The 19,793-nt window shown below is 38.0% G+C and overlaps 1 protein-coding gene across 1 annotated transcript; it reads right to left on the bottom strand.

The window, feature by feature from the left end:
• Positions 1-228: 228 nt before the first annotated feature.
• fbxo30b (F-box protein 30b) lies at positions 229-14,997 on the bottom strand. Its single transcript, XM_067371452.1, has 3 exons — positions 14,849-14,997; positions 7,935-10,280; positions 229-5,693 (listed from the first exon to the last, which is right to left on the bottom strand). Exons 2-3 carry the CDS (start codon positions 10,233-10,235, stop codon positions 5,490-5,492), a joined length of 2,505 nt encoding a protein of 834 aa, XP_067227553.1. The 5' UTR covers positions 10,236-10,280; positions 14,849-14,997; the 3' UTR covers positions 229-5,489.
• Between the last annotated feature and the right edge of the window lie 4,796 nt (positions 14,998-19,793).

The raw sequence follows: 19,793 nt of genomic DNA, 5'->3' as shown, positions 1-19,793 counted from the left end.
TCCTCTTTTAAGATTCATTCAAATCTCACAGCATTATTTGCTATTCTCCAACAATTTATACACTAATATCGTAAATATTGATTTTCTGACATTGATATACAAATAAAAATCCACTCCAGCTATATCAATAATTTTATTATCATAATCACAGTAGAATAACAATGCTGTAAAAAGTGACCACATGACACCGCTTTCTTGTGTGCTTATTCAGATAATTTGCACGTGAATGTTTAACAACCATGTAACAAAAAATACACACACACACAAAAAAAGTAAACCCATCTTTCATCATTACAAGTATTACATTTATTTTAGTACATTATTAAAATAAATAAATTAACTTTAAAGTCCCCCTGGGGTGAAAATCAAGTTTTTAATGTTGTCTATGTGGTGTTTTTAATATGCTTTAAGACAAACCATGCGCAAATGCGTAAGTCAAACACCATTTTTTCTTTAAAACTGTAGTGATCTAAAGACAGTTTCAAAAAAGCGGTTTGAAATCGATGGTGTTCCAATCTAATCACAATCACTCTGTGTAACATTAGCAACACATATCTGTTTTATAACACAGTCAAGCAAAACGCTAATCATGTTAATTACCATTATGTGTCCGTTATGTGTAAAAAGCGATACCTCAGTAAGTTGACCGAGTGGATCTCTGAGCTTGTGCAAGTGAGTGTAGGTGGGGCTAATTAGCATATTCATAGATCCGCGTATACTAAATGAAGAAAGGGTGTTGTCACAGTTTCACTCAGTTTTGATTTCCTGCTTGCACCACTTCCCACCACTAGGTTGTTGTCATGGTTTTTTATTTGAGTCATCACTGTCAGCTATGTGTCATTAATCACCTCGTTTGCACATGTATTTCAGGCTACGTCTACACTAATCAGGATATATTTGAAAACTGAGTTTTCATCTAAAAACGCTCCGCGTCCACACTATCATTTTCAAATGTTTTTCAAAAGTTGCTCATCCACACTGAAACATATGAACGCTTACGTCCCCCTACTGCGCACGAGTAAAGCTTCGACCTGCATCATTCCCGCTAGGTGTTTATTTACTTTCCGGCTCTTTGAAACTTTGAGGCAATGTCGAGGAAAGTTTTTTTCACTGGACCGACAGTGAGGTGGAGTTGTTGCTGCGAGTAACACAGGACTATAAAGTGGCCAAAGCAAGCGAAAATGTAGACTGGGACACGTGTCTTGGCTGAATTGGTCATATGACTGCATCACATGACTAAAAATGCGTCATCGTATTCAAAAGCCTCCGTTTTCACAGTCCACACTACGATGCGAAGACGGCGTTTTCAAATTTATCCGCTTTGGAGAGCGTTTTCCAAAAGCTATGTTTTCGTTGACTTAAAACGCCGTCTCAGTGTGGACGGAAGGCCAAAACGGAGAGAAAAATATACGTTTTCAAACTAAAACGTATTATTGTGGACATGGCCTAAGTTCCCTTTTTTCTGTTCACCATTGTCGGGTATCGTCAGTGTTATGTGTGTTAAGCTGTTGTTTAGATTTAGACTGCATTCTCTTCTCTGTTCATCATTGTGTTCGTATCTGATCTTTAACACAGCAAGTGTGACAGAATACCCGACCAAAAGGGATTTGTGGCGTGTTTTTGTGTTTTGTTTTTGGGCTCTTTTTGTTTTTTCCCCTTCACCATGGACCTCCCTGCTGTTCGCCTTATGTACCTTGAACAGGGAGATCGCTCCCTCGAGATATTTAGCCCATCAAAAAACCTTCCCGGATGACTGCTTATGCTCGTTCCTGATCGCCGGACTCAACGCCTCCACAAGAGCACAGTTATCGGGGGAGGGTCCTTGGAGGAGCCTCATGGAATTCATGGAGTGGGTGCTGGCGTCCTGTGGATCACCGATCACCATCGGACCTGTTGACAATGATGCCAGACCCACTCATAACCCAGTGCACAACCTAAACCACCCAGACGACGAGGATCGAAAGCATGAGCCCACCGCAGGCCACATGAGTGACTCCGCTGCGACGTTCGAGACAGCGCCTTTGGGAGTGACCGAACTGAACAACGCAACGGAGCCTGAGCGACATGTGTCTGACCAGGCGTGCGAGCCGGCTGCACCATCTATCGCCAAGGGAGTTCTAGTGGATATCGAGGGCATGGAAGTGAGCCCCTGCCGCCACTGAAAGTGAATTTCTGGTTTCAAGATTGGTGAACTATCTTTTTGGAGAAATTGAACTTTTTGACCCATCATCAGAATCTGTTAGTCATGTCCCGAATTCTCTGTTCCCACCCAACCTCCCTCTCCCACCCAACCTCCCTGGCGCGGTTACACCGCTGGACTGCTGGGAGTCACCTCTTCTTGGGCTTCGGGAGCTTGTAGCTCTGCCTCCGGCCTCTGCGCGCTCCATTCCACTTCGACCCGATGCCCTGACACCTATGCCTACAGTCCTTCCATCCTCGATGTCAGCAGTGACCCTCGGGCATTCGACCTCGCTGGACTCCCTCGGTACATCAGCTCCGCCTCAGTCGGACATCGCACCACCTTCACCATGGACTTGTGGGCAGTTCTCAGTCACTCCAGCTCAACCTCAGCCCTCTGGATCCCTCCTTCCACCTCAGAGCCACAGTGAGGTCCCCCGTCACGGTCGTGGAGGTCATCAATGTCCTGTTGCATCATCTTCTCTCTGGCTATGCGGTGGGCTCCACCTCTTACGTCGACATCGCCTCCTGCCATTGCCATGACGTCATTCAGCTGTCTTCCTCCATGGCTCCTCCCTCCAGCGATGCAGCCCTGGTTGTGCACTGGGGTACCATCAGCCTGCCCCTGTTCAAAGCCACCCACTGGATCCCACCTGCACCACCCTGGACTTTTCATTCCACCCCTCTCCTTGACTCCCATCCTTCATTCATCTGCAAGCGCGAGGTCGTGCCTTTCCGGGAGGGGGCGTACTGTCACAGTTTCACTCAGTTTGGACTTTGTTTTCCTGCTTGCACCTTTTCCCGCCACTAGGTTGTTGTCTTGGTTTGTCTTAGGTTGTTTTGTCAGCTGTGTGTCATTAATCACCTCGTTTGCACATGTATTTAAGTTCCCTTGTTTCTGTTCGCCATTGTCGGGTATCGTCAGTGTTGTTTAGATTTACCTTTGGATCTATTAAAGACTGCATTCTCTCTTCTTCATCATGTTTGTATCTGAACTTTAACACAGTGAATGGGACAGGTGTAGACTTACATTCAAGCTATTTTAAGGCATGAAGATTTTTTTTTCACACAGGAAATATGTCATTTTTGTGATCAAACATGAGTTTTAAGGGATGAAATTATTGTCTACAGGGGGACTTTAAATGTAATGAACAGTAACACACTACAGTTAAAATTATATTTAAATACTTTGTTAATCAACACATCAAAATTGGTTTCTTAAAAACAAAGGATTATTATAACAAATATTTAAAGTGTACTTTAAAAGTAAAACTTTTCATTTGACATTGCAAAGTGCCCTTTTTATAGGAATGAATTATACTTTACTCTACTTTAAGCACACTTAAGTGGCATTTTATGTCATCAATGATATATCAAGTAGTTTTTAAAATGCATCGTCTGTAAAGATTAAGTACACTTCAGGTGCACATTCAGTATTAAGTGCTCTTCTCCTTCATGAATGTATGTTGCATTAGTCAGCAGCATTAATCAAAACAAAATCTCTGGATTATAACTCTGCTCTGTAAAAATAACTATTAATCCCCTGACATTTTTTTTTTTTAGTTTGTTTTTCCCTGTTCTCACTGGGAGATATTCAGCATATTTGGCATTTTCAACAAAAGGCCACGTCTCACAGTTCATTTGCTTTAGTAAATGTACATAAACGCTTAAGAATGTGTAATGGACAGGAAATACCAAGTTCATCTGAGTAGCTATAAGGTATATAACTGTATATTATTTTATTACAAACTTGAGAGCCAACACATTCTCAGAGAAAGCAGCACATAATTTCTTTGAGTATAAACCAGTTTAAAGTTAGGTTTGGATGTAGTCTGTAAGCATACATTTTAAAAATATAAAAAGACATTGAGCCAGAATAAAGATAATAAAATATATATATACATATATATATTTTAATTCATAAGTCAAAAACCACATGCATCTCCAACCAACAGCTGTACTAGCAATTTCTCTTCCTTAGATTTTAAACAATCAACCTAATAACCAAAAACCAGACTTCATATAACATGGCTTCAGTAATACAATATGGACTGCATTACAAAAAAAAAAAAAAAAAAAAATTTTGATTACATGGAAATGAACACACAACCTTGGGCGACAAGTTGAGAAGCCTAAAACAGCTCCTAACATGTAAACGCTGCATAGCTTTCCAATAACCTTCTATACTGTACGTAAAGGTGAAAATAAACACTTCTGTGGTTTCATTAGCTGCAGATCACACCTATAAATATTAGCCTTCACAAATGCTCACAGCACACATTCAAATGCAGACAGGTTAAAATATGTCACACATCACATATATGTAAGTTATAGAGCTCTTCTTTGTACTCAAATATAGTGTTACCTAAGCTTTCCCTCACTCACTCAATGGGAAACGCAATAGCAGTGTCTATTTGCTCCAGGTTAGTGAAGATACAGCGAGTCAGAGCGCAGCAGACAGCCACAAATTTCAGTAAAGTGCAAATATTGACTCTAAATGTTGATATATGGTTGGCATGCTAACCTGGCATGCTGATAATTTAAGGAGTTTTAGTATGAATGCCACAGTACAAAGTCATTGAATGAACTGTAGTTCATTCTAAGGTCCATTGGTGCCATTTCTGGATGAAGCCTTAAAGGTCATTTTAAATTTCTGTAAATGAAATCCCTCTTTTCTATGACAATGTGACAGAAAAAAAACTATGTAACCCAATATAGATTCAAGCCCTCAAATTCTTAAGTATGACAGCTGTTCCTGGATCAGGGTGAACTGAGCCTGTCTGCAATATCAGCATAAAACCGAGGACAACTTATCTATCCAGAGATAATCACAGACGATCCAAGAAAGCGTCCTTTTTTAAAACAGCCACGATATCTTAACCAAACCATGCAAATATCCTATAGTGCGGATATGTATTGACAGGAACCAGAAGTCATTATCTGATTTTATCTGATTATCTGACAGAGATTACCTTGCTGTGTCAAGACAAATAAATCAAGTGCTATTCGACAGGCTGGGGCTCATATAATCCCACCGAATTAAGCCTCAGTGTTTACACTCCCTTAAACCAGTCCTCTCTCAGCACTGGTCTTGATAAGAAAGTATGAGTGTGTCTCAAAGGAGTAGATGATTTTAGCAGATGAACCATTGCACTACACACCATCAGACCACATTATCCTTGATATATTAATAAAAAAATAATCTTAACATCAAAACAAAAAAAAATATTTTGTTTCCTTTTATTTACACAGAGATCGTATATTGTAGATTAAAGAGGTTAGGTATTATAGTGTTTTAGTTATGTGTAGTGTTATGATACAGGCTTGAGGACAGATCGGAGTGATCTGCCGTCTCGCGTGAGCTCTCTCGTCGTGCACATGCAGGGCAGTGGAACCGCCTCCACCTGTCGGAGGACTTCATTGTACGGGCAACGTTTCAGGTGGTCTGCCATGCTAGTGATGTCCGCAAACTCCCACCTGTTAACCGGGCTAAAGGCTGTGCTGAAACGCCAAACCTGCAGGAAAACAAAACGGTTACTTACGTAACCACTTAACAACAATTTTAGAATAAAACTTGTTACCTGCTCAGACTGTTTCTTCTACTGAGTTTGGAAAAGGAGTACAGTCAGAAATAAATATGTGCAAACTGTTTAACATTACATAATTAGTAGGGCTTCCCTTGACTTAAGATTTTTCGAGTCGACTAGTAGTCATTCATTTAAGCGATTAGTCGACAAATCGCACATTAAAAAGGCATATAAATCAAAATAATGTGCCTTTAATTGCCTATAGATATAATACATAGTCAATCAGCGCTCAAGCACACTCATAAAGCTTGCCACAGCGCACCAGGAAACGTAATGATTATGAATGTGTCTTGAAAAAACAGCAAGGTGTTTTCGGCTGCAGAGATGAAGTCGACGATGCCGACTCGTCACTCCGCAGTAATGCGTGCGCCTATATGCATTTCACGTGGATTACATAACCTGAGAATATTTGTTTTCGACTTGAATTGGTTGACAATTGTTTGAGATTTCAAGCTTTCTAGATTTGGTTTATTTTTGTTATGCGCTCCAGTTCAGGGAGACCGAGACGACAGAAAGCGCATCCTGTTTGATTTCTTTACTTCACAAAGGCACAATGTTTTCTTGTTATTGTGAATTTACTAGGGGTGTGATGAGATCTTGTGTGATTCGGAGATTTCTCGTCGAGGTGTAAAGCAGTCTCGTGATGTTGCCATGATGGAGTTTGAAATTAGGATAGAATATGCCACTGCTACGTTTACATTACACCTCCACTATTGTTTTGCTTTTTATAAAAAAAAAAAGCCATTTAATACAGTTGGAATAATGGTTGCTTCAATCCCATCCAGCTCATTTAACACGAGCTGCAGAGTCGTACATAGTGCAGCAGGAATCAGAGTTCACTGATCACATGACGGAAGTGCGTGATGGAAATAAGTGACGAGATGGCTGACAAGACCATGGCGGAGAATTCGTTTCACAACAGAGCCTAAGCGTCTGACAAATGTCTTATCTTGTAGAATGTGCGTTCAGCACTGCCACTCGAACGCGAGTGAGCATTCAAACATGATTTCAATACCCCACATTTTAAAAGCGGCTCCCTGATGCATGCAAATATTTCCCAATATGAAAGCTATCTTAGGCTGGGCTGTGTACTTGTAACCAACTCTTAGCTCTGTATCATGCTTGAAGAATAAATTTGGTCTCTATTTGCACTTTAAATATTGAGAGTATTTTGATTATGGTTGGACTTATTATTTGCACTTAATAATCTAATAAAACTAAGAGAAAATTTGGTTATTCAGTTTTATTCATACAGTTTTTATTTCTATGATCAATTTTTGGAAAGGAGTTCAGTTAGGAGGTCAAAAGTTGTAGAAGTTCATAATTCATATACAGTTCTAAGGTCTGAAGAGACTCATACAGGAGAGAAGTTGAGTTTGTGGCATAACCTTTTTTACAGTGCTGTATTGTGTAGTACAGTGCAGTATTGTTGTCTTTTATTGTATATGATAGTTCATACTCAAAGTATAACTGAAATGACATTCATAAGATGATTAGTTAAAAAAAACCTGCAGACTATTTTTCTAGTCATGTATTTCGTCATTGAGGATTTCTTAAAAATGCTGTGAAAATCTTATCTTGTTCTAGTGAACTCGTCTTGTCTCGTGAGCCAACATTCTCGTCACACCCCTAGAGTTTACACAAATAAAAGTAGACCCTGGTGTATTACTCTTAACTGCATGACCAAATATGAAGGAATATTTTATGTTGTTTCCGCTGTTATCAGAAAAAATGTCAGTGATCACGCCAGTGCCTCCATGTCATGCAGTAAAGCGCGCTATACTTCAGTTTCCACACTCTGCACAAACACTTTGATATGAGCCTAATAATAGCAGACATTTATCTAGGTTAACGTTGTAGCAACTTTACATGGCCGCTCGCTCTTACTTAAATGTTTCAAATGATAAACCATATTTGAGGTCAATGGATGATAGGTGATCGTTTGGATTTCCTGCCCAACATACTGAAATTACAACAAGGATCCGCCGTTAACGATCTGTTCCTCACGCACTGCTTGACTTCGCTACAAGGTTGATGTTTTTTTTCTGCGACTAACCAACTAATAAAATATTTGGTTGACGAATCCTCTTCTAGTTGACTTGCAATTTGTCGAATATTAGGGAGCAGCCCTAATAATTAGCATGTGGCCACTGTTCAGACATACTGTACCTTGTCTTTTATCTGCCAGGTTCGCCTTCCATCCAAATATTGCTTCTTTTCCCATTGAACCACCACCATGCCACGGCTCTGTAGCAGACTAGCACAAACATCCCTCATTGTACGAGACACCATTGACAGCTGACACAGGCTAAAGCCATCCAGAAATCGTGCCACATGTTGGAGTACTTCAAACGGCAAGCCACTAAGGTGATCACACTTAGGCTCTATTACAGGTTCTGAGATGGGTTTCACCCCAAATGACCTGAGGTGGCGGTCATGAACAACCTTCGACCCTTGAGTGGATGGGCTGAATCTGCGCTGGGAGTATGTGCAGCCATAATAAGCTAACGGGCAACGGTGCTCCATCCAGCCATTGAGTCCAGAGTGGATATCTCCATGAACGTTGCGGAAATGCGAGAGGAACTCTTCTCGACGGAAGAGCTGGCCGCACTCAAAGGTAAACATGGAGCCCTCTCGTGGAGCCCAGCTTGGGCGAGGCACAAGCTGCTCCAGAGTCAGATCAAGCCGCAGAGTGCAAAACGGACTTGGCTGTGAAAGGCGAGGTGCAGCTCGATCACAAGCAGAAGCGGATGCGACCTCTCCGACCATCGTACTTGTTGCCAAGATGGCAGCAGGGAAACTAAACGTTTGGGTGCCAAAGTCAACACGTGTGCCTCCGAACGCATAGACAGTGTCGGATATCCTCCGAGCTCGAGGCGACTCCTCCAGGCAGAACAGAAGTGCTGCTGCCGTAAAGTCAATTTCGCCAAGTCCCATGGGGTCGTCGACTGGCTCCTGATCTAAATCTGATGTGTCTACAGCTTTGTCCTCCATTTTGCAGCGTGGATTTCTATGTGGAAACATTTCGGTAAATGACCCCTTCCGTCCATTAAGTGCAAGTGGCATAAAATTGCGCAGCAACTGAAGGTTCTGGAGTTTCCTCTCAAAAGCCCTATCTTCAAAGTCTAATGCCATCATGCTGTCTCTCTGGACGGTCAAAGTCTGAGCATGTATAGGCTGCTGCAGCAGTGGGGCTTGTGATCCAGAGGCCTCCTGGATCAAGAAAGTGTGTTGGTCATGTCTGATCTCTGGTCTATGGGGAATTAAAGGACCAACAAACTCCCAAGAACCTTGGGACTCTTGGTTTTGATGGTGTTCTGTGGTCGATTCTATTAGGTGATCTACAACACTATGAGAGCCATTACAGAAACCTTGCCCATCTATGTCTCCTAACATGACTGGGCAATGCTCACCTGCTGCCTCATGAGCTAGACCATCTAAAGTGGTTTCTAGACCATCAAATCCCCCAACAGCCCCAGGCTCACCATCAACCTCCGATGTAACATCCTTCATATCAACATCTGGAGACTCCAAAGATTCTGACTGGTTGAGCTTGCCATTCTCGTTAACGATTAAGCCACTAATTGGCTCAGTGCCTTTGACGACATCTCCTAATGCACCCAGTGCACAGGCCAAGTTCCTGCCAAGTTCCATTAGTTTTTGGTGCTGTTGAGGCTGTAGATCCTCCTTTAGGCCATTGACTCCACTGGCTATTTTATCACAGCTGAACCCAGCATCTTCTCTCGTCCTCACATTTTCATGCAGTTCCCCATTGCGCTCCGGAAGTACAGCCGATGCATTAGTGGTTAAGAGGACGTTAAGAGCTGCGGCCAGGCTTTTGGTTGTCTCTACCGTGGTTTGGTAGAGCTCTCCGTAATGTTCTTCTTTTAGACCATTAATCCCATTGGAAATCTTGTCTTTTGAACAGCCAGCCGTAGGCTCCATCTTAATGGTCTCTACCTGCACGAATGGAGACTGAGCAACTGAGTCTAGACCAGGCTTTTCACTTTGTCCTGCTGCCTTAGTCTTTTTCTCTGGGCCACTAGTGGGAGCCAGAGAGACAAGTTTTAGTGACGCTAACATGGTGCGCTGGTCCTGAAGGGCGAGCGCCATGTCAAGCTGCTCCACCTCATCTGCTTCTTGACTCAGCCGCTCATATGAACGATAATCCTCGTCGTTCACTGGCCACCTATTCCACTCCATTGTGCAGCACACCACACCTGCAGGACACACCTCAAGGTGCTCTGCCATCTGGCCACGGGCCAGGGTAAAAGGGCATCCAATGCTGTGGTTAAGACATGGCACCCTTTCAAGCGGGCACAGCAGCTTGTGTTCAATAGCCTTGCAGCTGTGGAAGATGGCGCCGCATACAAGAGGGCAGGTGATGAGGTCACAGGAAGTGCCAGGCTCAGGTTTAACCATGCATCGCCTGCTTATGCAGGACATGCAGTGAATATGGGGCTCCTCCATTATTTAAGATGACAGCAGCAAGATGCAAAAGAGCAGTCTCAACCACTGCAAAACATGTAGAGGAAAAACTGAGATTAGATTCATCAACATGCAGGTTTTATAACAAGTAAACTTTGTAGTTATTGACAAAGTAGGTAGCATCAACTTATAAATGTAATATTGTAAATCTTAACTCTTTATTGTCATATTAAGAAGATTTATGTGGCAAATAGAGAGCACTTTATCAGAGATGTGCAAAACTACATATTATCAAACTTGACTAGTAGGTGCGTAGTCTGAACAGCTGGTAGACTAATAATAAACTGAAATAATAAATGTCAGGGTGACAACTGCAATTATGGCACTTTTATTATGAGGTGAAATAACAGTAAGCATGATAATGCATCATCCAGAGGACCCCAACTGATCTTTGTGGCAGAGAAAAAAGGTTTGTGGATCTCTCTCAAATACTGATAAAAATAGCTACTTTCAAGTATGGGTAGGTTGGTATACTTTCCATGTCAGGTGGTGCAACCAACTAAAAACTAGGAAAATGCTATTTTATCATAAAACTCATTATTGTATTTAAAAATTATATGTATCAACTTGCTAGCATAGGCAAAAACTAACACAGGCATCCAAGTAAAAGCCTTTTCAATGTAAAATTAAGAAAGACTAGTAGGTGCGTAGCCTGAACAGCTGGTAGACTAGTCTGCCATTAAAGGGTTAGTTCACCCAAAAATGAAAATTGTCATTTATTACTCACCCTCACGTCATTCCATACCTGTAAGACCTTTGTTCATTTTCGGAACACAAATTAAGATATTTTTGATAAAATCTGATGACTCAGTAAGGCCTGCATTGCCAGAAATAACACTCCCTTTTTCAATGCCCATAAAAACATATTTAAAACAGTTCATGTGACTACAGTGGTTCAATTGTAATATTATTAAGCGACGAGAACACTTTTCGTGCACCAAAAATAACAAATTTATTCCACAGTATCTAGTGATGGGCGATTTCAAAACACTGCTTCATGAAGCTTTGAAGCTTAACAAATCTTTTGTTTCGAATCAGTGGTTCGGAGCGTGTATCAAAATGCCAAAGTCACATAAACCATTGAAACACTTTCAAAACACTTACGATGTAACAAAGCCTCGTTTACTGAAATCATGTGATTTTGGCACTCCAAACCACTGATTCGATTTGTAAAGCTTTGAAGCTTCATGAAGCAGCGTTTTGAAATCGCCCATCACTAGATATTATGGAATAAAGTCGCAATTTTGTTATTTTTGGCACAGAAAAAGTATTCTTGTCGCTTTATAATATTAAAGTTGAACCACTGCAGTCACATGAACCGTTTTAAATATGTTTTTAGTAGCTTTCTGGGCACTGAAAAAGGGAGTGTTATTGCTGGATTTTATCAAAAATATCTTAATTTGTGTTCAGATGATCAACGAAGGTCTTACAGGTGTGGAACGACATGAGGGTGAGTAATTAATGACAGAATTTTCATTTTTGGGTGAACTAACCCTTTAACATAATGTCCTGTAGACACCAACAGGAACAGAGACAGCACAGGAACTTTAAAACACATTTTAAAAACTTTTCTATAAGATTTTTTTTTTTAAATGGCCAAAACGTTCTGCATGTGGGTCAGTGACATGATGTGCATATTTGTGTCCATGTGTATTATTTCCTTTTAAAATTATTTGATAAATTCATGACATGTATCACTTTATTCTAAAAACCTATTTAGTTTGAATTCATTTTCAGTACATTAAAATAATAAATATTATTTTGTGTTTTGGTATCTTAAACCCCCAAAATGTCAGGTGGCACAACCATCCACACAAATGAACAGTTCTAAGAAAACTGTAAAATTGTGTTTCAATAATAATTAATTCAAAATACAATACTACAGCATAATGTTATGTTTGAAACCTTTCATTTAAACAAATAGTATAAATATCAGTAAATTTAAAGCTGTTGAGTTCACTGAAAAACTTTTGTCTGGGAATTTGTATGTTCTTAAATGTCAGGGTGACACAACTGCAATTATGGCACTTTTATTATGAGGTGAAATAACAGTAAGCATGATAATGCATCATCCAGAGGACCCCAACTGATCTTTGTGGCAGAGAAAAAAGGTTTGTGGATATCTCTCAAATACTGATAAAAATAGCTACTTTCAAGTATGGGTAGGTTGGTATACTTTCCATGTCAGGTGGTGCAACCAACTAAAAACTAGGAAAATGCTATTTTATCATAAAACTCCTTTTTGTATTTAAAAATTATATGTATGAACTTGCTAGCATAGGCAAAAACTAACACAGGAATCCAAGTAAAAGCCTGTTCAATGTAAAATTAATTGCAAAAGTCCAGTGGCGAAACCAGTAAGTCAGGTTGTTCAACTGCAATGAATGTGCCTATATGAAATAAAAACATAATTTAAGCTAAATAAAAAATACATTTAAGCTAAGCTTGTCTATTATATTTTTAATGTTGTTCTAAAATGTTAGTTTTAAGTTAACGATGTTTTACACTTTCAGTTATTTTTTATAATGATCTTTTAAATAACTTTAGATGCCACTATCGTATCAAGTAAAGAAAAAAGCGGTCATACTTTATAATAAGTGTCTTTAACTACTATGTACTTACATCAAAATATTGTAAGGTCTGATGTTGTTCATGTTGTTTTACAACAGTTTTGCAAACACTTGTGCTGCTATTGAGGTGGACATGGGTAAGGTTAGAGAGAGGTTTGGTGGTATGGGTAGGTTTGAGGGTGGGTTAAGAGGTCGTGTAATAATAGATGTCATTACTGAAATTAGTTACGGCTGTAATATGCAGGAATTTTTTTTAAATATATAAGTACAAATTTAAAACATGTATATACACAATAAGTGCATTCTATCAAATGATTAATTTAAATGTTAGTATACAGTAGTTAAAGACACTTAATATAAAGTGGGACTGACAAGTAAAGCATTAAAATGATCCGGCTGCAAGAGATGTACATCTTGCATAAGAAAAGAGACACAATGAATCTTGTTTAATAGGTATTATATTATACAGTGTTCTATTAAAGCTGCTATGCATTTAATGCTTTAAACATTTTGATGAATGCATTTATTTCAATTTAAAATTCTCAACTGACTAAATCTGATGATTGTTTTTATATCAATATAAAACATGACTGTTGTTTTTCAAAAACATGACTGTTGTTTTTCAAAAACAATCGATTACAGTGAATCTAACCAAGATTATTCGACTGCACTGTAGCTAAATGTGATGTCATGTGATTTATTCTGTTTCTGATCAATTTACTACTTTTACTTCAATAGAGACTATTGAATAAAACACTTGTTTTTGTATTTTATTTTTATCTGTAATTGAAATAAAAAATAAAATCCAGTATTCAGCATATTCCCTGCCATTATTAATGTTGTCAGGCGACACAACTGATATTAATCAGGTGGTGCAACCATGTAAATTCTTGATTTAAACCAACAAATAATAGGTCAAAGTGAACAAATGGCTGAAAACTAAATTGTGATTAGTTATTATATTGAATGCATTTACTGGTATACTTGTTTACTGTCTTTAAAGGTAAAATCAGGTGCTAAAGACACTAAATATCTGGCTACTGGGATGCAATAATTCTAAATTGATTAATAAATAAAATTCACAACCACAAAATAATATGTGTTAGGCACTGTAGGGTTACTTTGCTAAGATTTAACTTAGTTTTTCAATCAGTTTTATTTTTAATGCCTTTTTTGAAGCTTTACATGTCATTGACCCATTTGTAAATAGACCAACAATTAAATAATTTAGGGGTTAAAAATTAATTATCTTCACATTTATCATAGGTCATCCCATGTTGTGAATAAAAAGGAATGCTTACATATTGGCGCTAATTTAAAAGGTAATCAGGGACATTTTTTACCATCATTTCAAAATCAATAAGTTGCCCAAATTTACCTTAATTTATCCTATGACACCTTAAGAAAGTTGCAAAACTAGATATCCTAAAATATAGCTGATGTCTTTAATCTTATAATGAGATCCATAGCTGTCGTTGCCATTTCTCTCATTGATTTTGCTGAACTATGTAGTGCACCCTGAAAAAAGCATTAATTCAATAATGAAAACCTCTCGAGATCCTGGCAGACTCCCTCCAGCTTTATTGCGGTCTTGATTTTATTCAACAGTCTTCCTAGTTAGCATAAACAAAACTGGCCCTCTTGACTCATGTGTTGCAGCTGTTCTACAAGTCTTTCTAACAATGACACCACATTAAACCGTAAACCAAAAAGATGCAATCTTTAGAACTTCATTAAACTTAACCATAAAGTTTCTCGACACGCGTTGGTTTTAATATTTAGAAAACAATAAGTTTGAAAACAGACATTTGACAGAACTGAAAACCTTAAACAACCACAAAAACTTAATGACATTTCATACATAACAGAATGAAGTTAAGAAGTGTCCTCATGACCATAGTCGTGATATTTTGATCATTATTTTGTTGAAGTTTAACTTTCTTTCACTTTATTTATTTTCTGCTGAGGTTAGCCTATTAGCTAGCTCAACTTTCTACCTTCAGTCAACATAAACAAACCACTCACCTTCTCACAGACAATGTCAACTAACTCCCCGCGTTACTCACTCACGCCCCTCGAGTGTTTTTTCACTTGTCCGGTTTTACGGTGAAACGGGACACTTTATCACACTGCTGTATGGTAATGTACACAATCATCACCGTTTGTCCTGTCCAAAAATACTCAATCCGGCTGGGACGCGCGTCGATGACGTCATCGCGCAAAAACCAGGCGCCATGACGTTGGTGTTTATTTTGGCCGGGTAAAATTTGTAGGCAACTGGAAATGTTTGTGTATAGGCCTACTATACGATTTGTGGGTGTTGGTATTTTTATTGTGTCTTTTATAAAATTAAATGGTTTATTTACTAATTTTGCCATATTGTCTCCCACCCTGAATTTTTATAACCCTTGAATTTTTATAATTGTTAAAACCAGATATACTTTACAAATTAATTCAGTATTTATGCGTACAAATGTTATTCATTTATTTATTTATTTGATCAGGTAATATAGGCTACCATAAGCAGTGGTGTATAGTACTCGAAAACCACACTTGAGTAAAAGTAAAATTATGTTCCCAGGAAATGACTTTGGTCTCTGTTTAGAATATTACTTGAGTAAAAGTTTTAAAGTATGTGATATTTTTTGTACTTAAATACGTAAAGTATTTATATATATATATATATATATATATATATATATATATATATATATATATATATATATATATATATATATATATATATATTAAACGTACATAAGTATTGAAAGTAAAAGTACAGGTAAATGTAAAATATAAAAGGATATTAAAAATTATTAAAAATTGTTCCATACACAGTTTAAGCAGCAAGATTGTGTTCAGTTTTAACTCTTACATTTTGTTTCTTTGAAATAAAAAAATGGCTAAATGTTTATTGTCATTTTAAAATATAAAAATGCTAATACCTTGCCTTGAAAATACCTTGCCTTGAAAACTTCTATTAAGACCCGAAGGGACACTGATTTGAAACTATTTAAAGGTTTGTGTAACCAAGTTGTCAAAGAACTTAAAATGTCTAAATCAAATTATTATATTCAAGCTCTAACAGAGGCTAAAGGGAACGGCAAATTAATGTGGAAGCAATTAAACAGCCTATTAAATCCAAAGGATAACACCACCCAAACAAAATATGAACTTAAAATGGGTAAACACCATCACTGATAATGCACAAGTTGCTAATGAATTCAATAACTTTTTCATACAATCTGTTAACAACCTAGCATCAAGCTTCCATGCTGTAACGATATAGGCTTAACAACAGTAGACCTACTTGAAGGTCAAGATAACTTATTCTAGCTCAGGGACGTTGGTCAGACAGCTGTTCTGAAAGCTATACAGGACCTAAACTCCACCTTCTCAAAATATATTTTTAATTTAGATACAGCTTTTCTTAAAAAATATAGCAGCATTCTGGTCCAGCCTCTCACCAATCTTGTTAATATCTCCATTAAATCTGAGCAATTCCCAGATGGGTGGAAAAATGCTCTAGTAATACCGATTTTTTAATCAGGAGATGACAAAATGTCTTGTAATTATAGACCTATCAGTCTTCTCCCAGCTTTGTCTAAAGTTTTAGAGAAGATTTTTTCAGAACAACTCATGCACTATCTTGAGACAGTATCTGAGTCCTCTGCAATTAGGATTCAGGCACAACCATTCCACAGAATCCGCAATCTGTCTATTAACTGAAAATATCAAACAATCACTTGACCAGGGAAATGTAGCTGGTGCTGTGTTTCTAGATTTAAAAAAAGCATTCGATACAGTAAATCACAATATATTAATTTCTAAATTAGCTAAGTTCAATTTATCCCTGGTTTGAATCATATTTAAAGGGCCATGAACAGTGTGTTGTGATTAATAGTGTGAGATCCACTTTTCTTAAAATTAAAACAGGTATTCCTCAGGGCACGGTCTTGGGACCCATACTCTTCAATCTATATATTAATGACTTACCGGATGTAGTATGTCCAGATATCTACTGATGTACGCAGATGACACAGTGGTGTATGCATCTGCTGATACATGTATCTCTGTGGCTGACAAACTTAATACTATTTTAGAAAGAATATCATCTTGGCTGGCCTCATCAACTTTACAAACTCTGTCTGCTTTTCTATTCAAAAACTACCTCTAACACAACTTTTGAACATAAAAATTAATGGGGAACTTATTGAACAAGTACCTGAAGTGAAGTATCTTGGAATAAATGTAGATTATCAGTTGAATTTTAAAAGTCATATTAAGAAAATCTGTAAAACTATTAGGGCCAATTTAAGCTGTTTTATGACGATAAGAAACTGTCTGACTCTTGACTGTGCTTTTTTTTTTTAAATTCTATGATTCTTTCACATATATCTTATGGCTTAACCACATGATCCAAGCTCATCAGTCATCAGTCAAAATCATAGAGTGTCTTTACAATCGAGCCTTGAAAGTTCTGGACAAGAAGAGATTAAGGTACCATCACTGCCAAATTCAAAGTAAATATAAGATTCTAAGTTTTGTTAATTTTATTTCTCTACATCTGGTTAAACTGTTCTTCAAATGCTTAAATGATGCTGCTCCACTACCACTTTGCAAAATAATAACAAGACAGCAAAGTACTAGATCCACCAGATCTGCTTCTAAAGTCAATTGTAACATCCCTTTTCATAGAACATCATTTGCCCAGGTTGCTGTTTCAGTGAAAGGGGCAAAATTATGAAATGCTCTGCCAATGTATCCCGACATTAACAAAAAAATCTAATTGGGTTAATTAAGGAACAATGTTGTTCTTATTTAGTCCTCTGACTTTGCCCTTTCTGTATACTTTTAATCCTTCTTTATTATTTTCCATTGTATTAAATTTTTATCCTTATTCCTTCCCGGTCTTTTATTAATGTTGATGTTAATGTTAAACTGTATTGTTTTGTTTTTTCAAAAAAACCCTACTAGGGACAAGTGTTGTAAATTAGCTTTAAGCTAAAAAAAAAACATTATGATACATGCATCAGATGACTGTCAAAGTTTATCTTATTTGTATCTGTCCCTATCTAAATAAAACAAACATATTAATTATACATTGATCGTTCATGTTAATTCAAAGTGCATTATAACTAATGTAAGAGACAACTTTCATGTAAACCCTCATGTCAAGTCAAGTCACCTTTATTTATATAGCGCTTTTTACAATGTAGATTGTGTCAAAGCAGCTTTACATTGATAACTGGTACATAATTTTGGCTGCACAGCAGCTCTTAAAAGAATAGTGTCAATGCAGGCAGATCAAAGCACTGTTGAATATCAAATGTCAAGTCAAATGTCAAGTGTCCCCAACAGTGGCAAGGAACCCAAACTTTAACAGGTGACATCAGGTGGCAGACAAGTGGCGAATAGGTGTTAAAATGGAGAAAAAAAACCTTGGGAGAAACCAGGTTTCATGTGTTTGGAGATGCCCAGCTCTAAGGCAGGAATACACAACTTTTGCCCAGATTTTTGCCCTAATTTACAGTGTCTTAAGGAGTAGACACTGCCAAAAGTCTGAGCCAGACTGCATTTTGGGCAGTCAGAGATGACAGATTTCACAGGAAATCATTTATGATAGGCACAGACTCTGATTTATTGATATTTTGAGTTGTTTTGTTTTGATTTGTTCTTGTACCACTGAGCCACATGTTTCTTTGTGAATTTGTTGTGTTAAAGGGATAGTTCACCCAAAAATGAAAATTTGATGTTTATCTGCTTACCCCCAGTGCATCCAAGATGTAGATAACTTTTTTTCTTCAGTCGAACGCAAATTATGATTTTTAACTGCAACCGCTGCCGTCTGTCAGTCAAATAATAGCAGTGATTGGGAACTTGAACAATAAGAGTCGAAAAAACTTCCATAGACAAATCCAAATTAAACCCTGCGGCTCGTGACGGCACATTAATGTCCTAAGACACGAAACGATCGGTTTGTGCGAGAAACCGAACAGTATTTATATAATTTTTTACCTCTAATACACCACTATGTCCAACTTCGTTCAGCTTCCGGCTAGTGAGGTCTGATCGCGCTCTGACAACGGAAGTGATGTGTCGCGCTCATTGAAGTATATGGGCGAGACATCACTTCCGTCAACAGAACGCGTTTTTTGACCTCACTAACAGGAAGCTGAACGAAGTTGGACATAGTGGTGTATTAGAGGTAAAAAATTATACAAATACTGTTCGGTTTCTCGCACAAACCGATCGTTTCGTGTCTTAGGACATTAATGTGTCGTCACGAGCCGCAGGTTTTAATTTTGATTTGTCTAAGCAAGTTTTTTTTACTGTTATAGTTGAAGTTCCCATCTACTGCTATTATTTGACTGACAGACGGCAGTGGTTGCAGTTAAAAATCATAATTTGCGTTCGACTGAAGAAAAAAAGTCACCTACATCTTGGATGCACTGGGGGTAAGCAGATAAACATCAAATTTTCATTTTTGGGTGAACTATCCCTTTAAGAATGACTTGATGGTCGTGTGTGATTCTCCGTCGTTTAGTGTGTAATGCCCAGTAGGAGGTTGGCAAACAAATGTTATTACCGCCACCTTTTGGTCTTAACTTCTTCTTTCCTTAGTGGAATATTCATCTCTATATGTGATAATTTCAGCACCTGCTTTGCTAAACAATCAGCTTCCTCATTTCCATCCACTCCTGCACTGCCTAATTTATTTACTCTATATACTTAAAATAATTTCACAACAGATGTCTTGTCTTGAAGATCTCACATTAATAAGGCTTTATAATGCAGAGAATGAATCTGAGCATATCATCACCTTCATTGGCCAATTGTCCTCTATCCACCTGATTTATAGCTAATAAAATTGCTGCCATCTCTGTTGAATAAACTCCTACTTGGTCAGATACTCTTTTACCAATTTTAACTTGGAAATGTGGAATATATACAGCTGCTGAAGCTCAAA

Source organism: Chanodichthys erythropterus, chromosome 20 (genome assembly GCF_024489055.1).
Source record: "Chanodichthys erythropterus isolate Z2021 chromosome 20, ASM2448905v1, whole genome shotgun sequence".
Classification (NCBI taxonomy): Eukaryota; Metazoa; Chordata; class Actinopteri; order Cypriniformes; family Xenocyprididae; genus Chanodichthys; species Chanodichthys erythropterus.
This window is presented reverse-complemented; position numbering and strand designations above follow the sequence as displayed.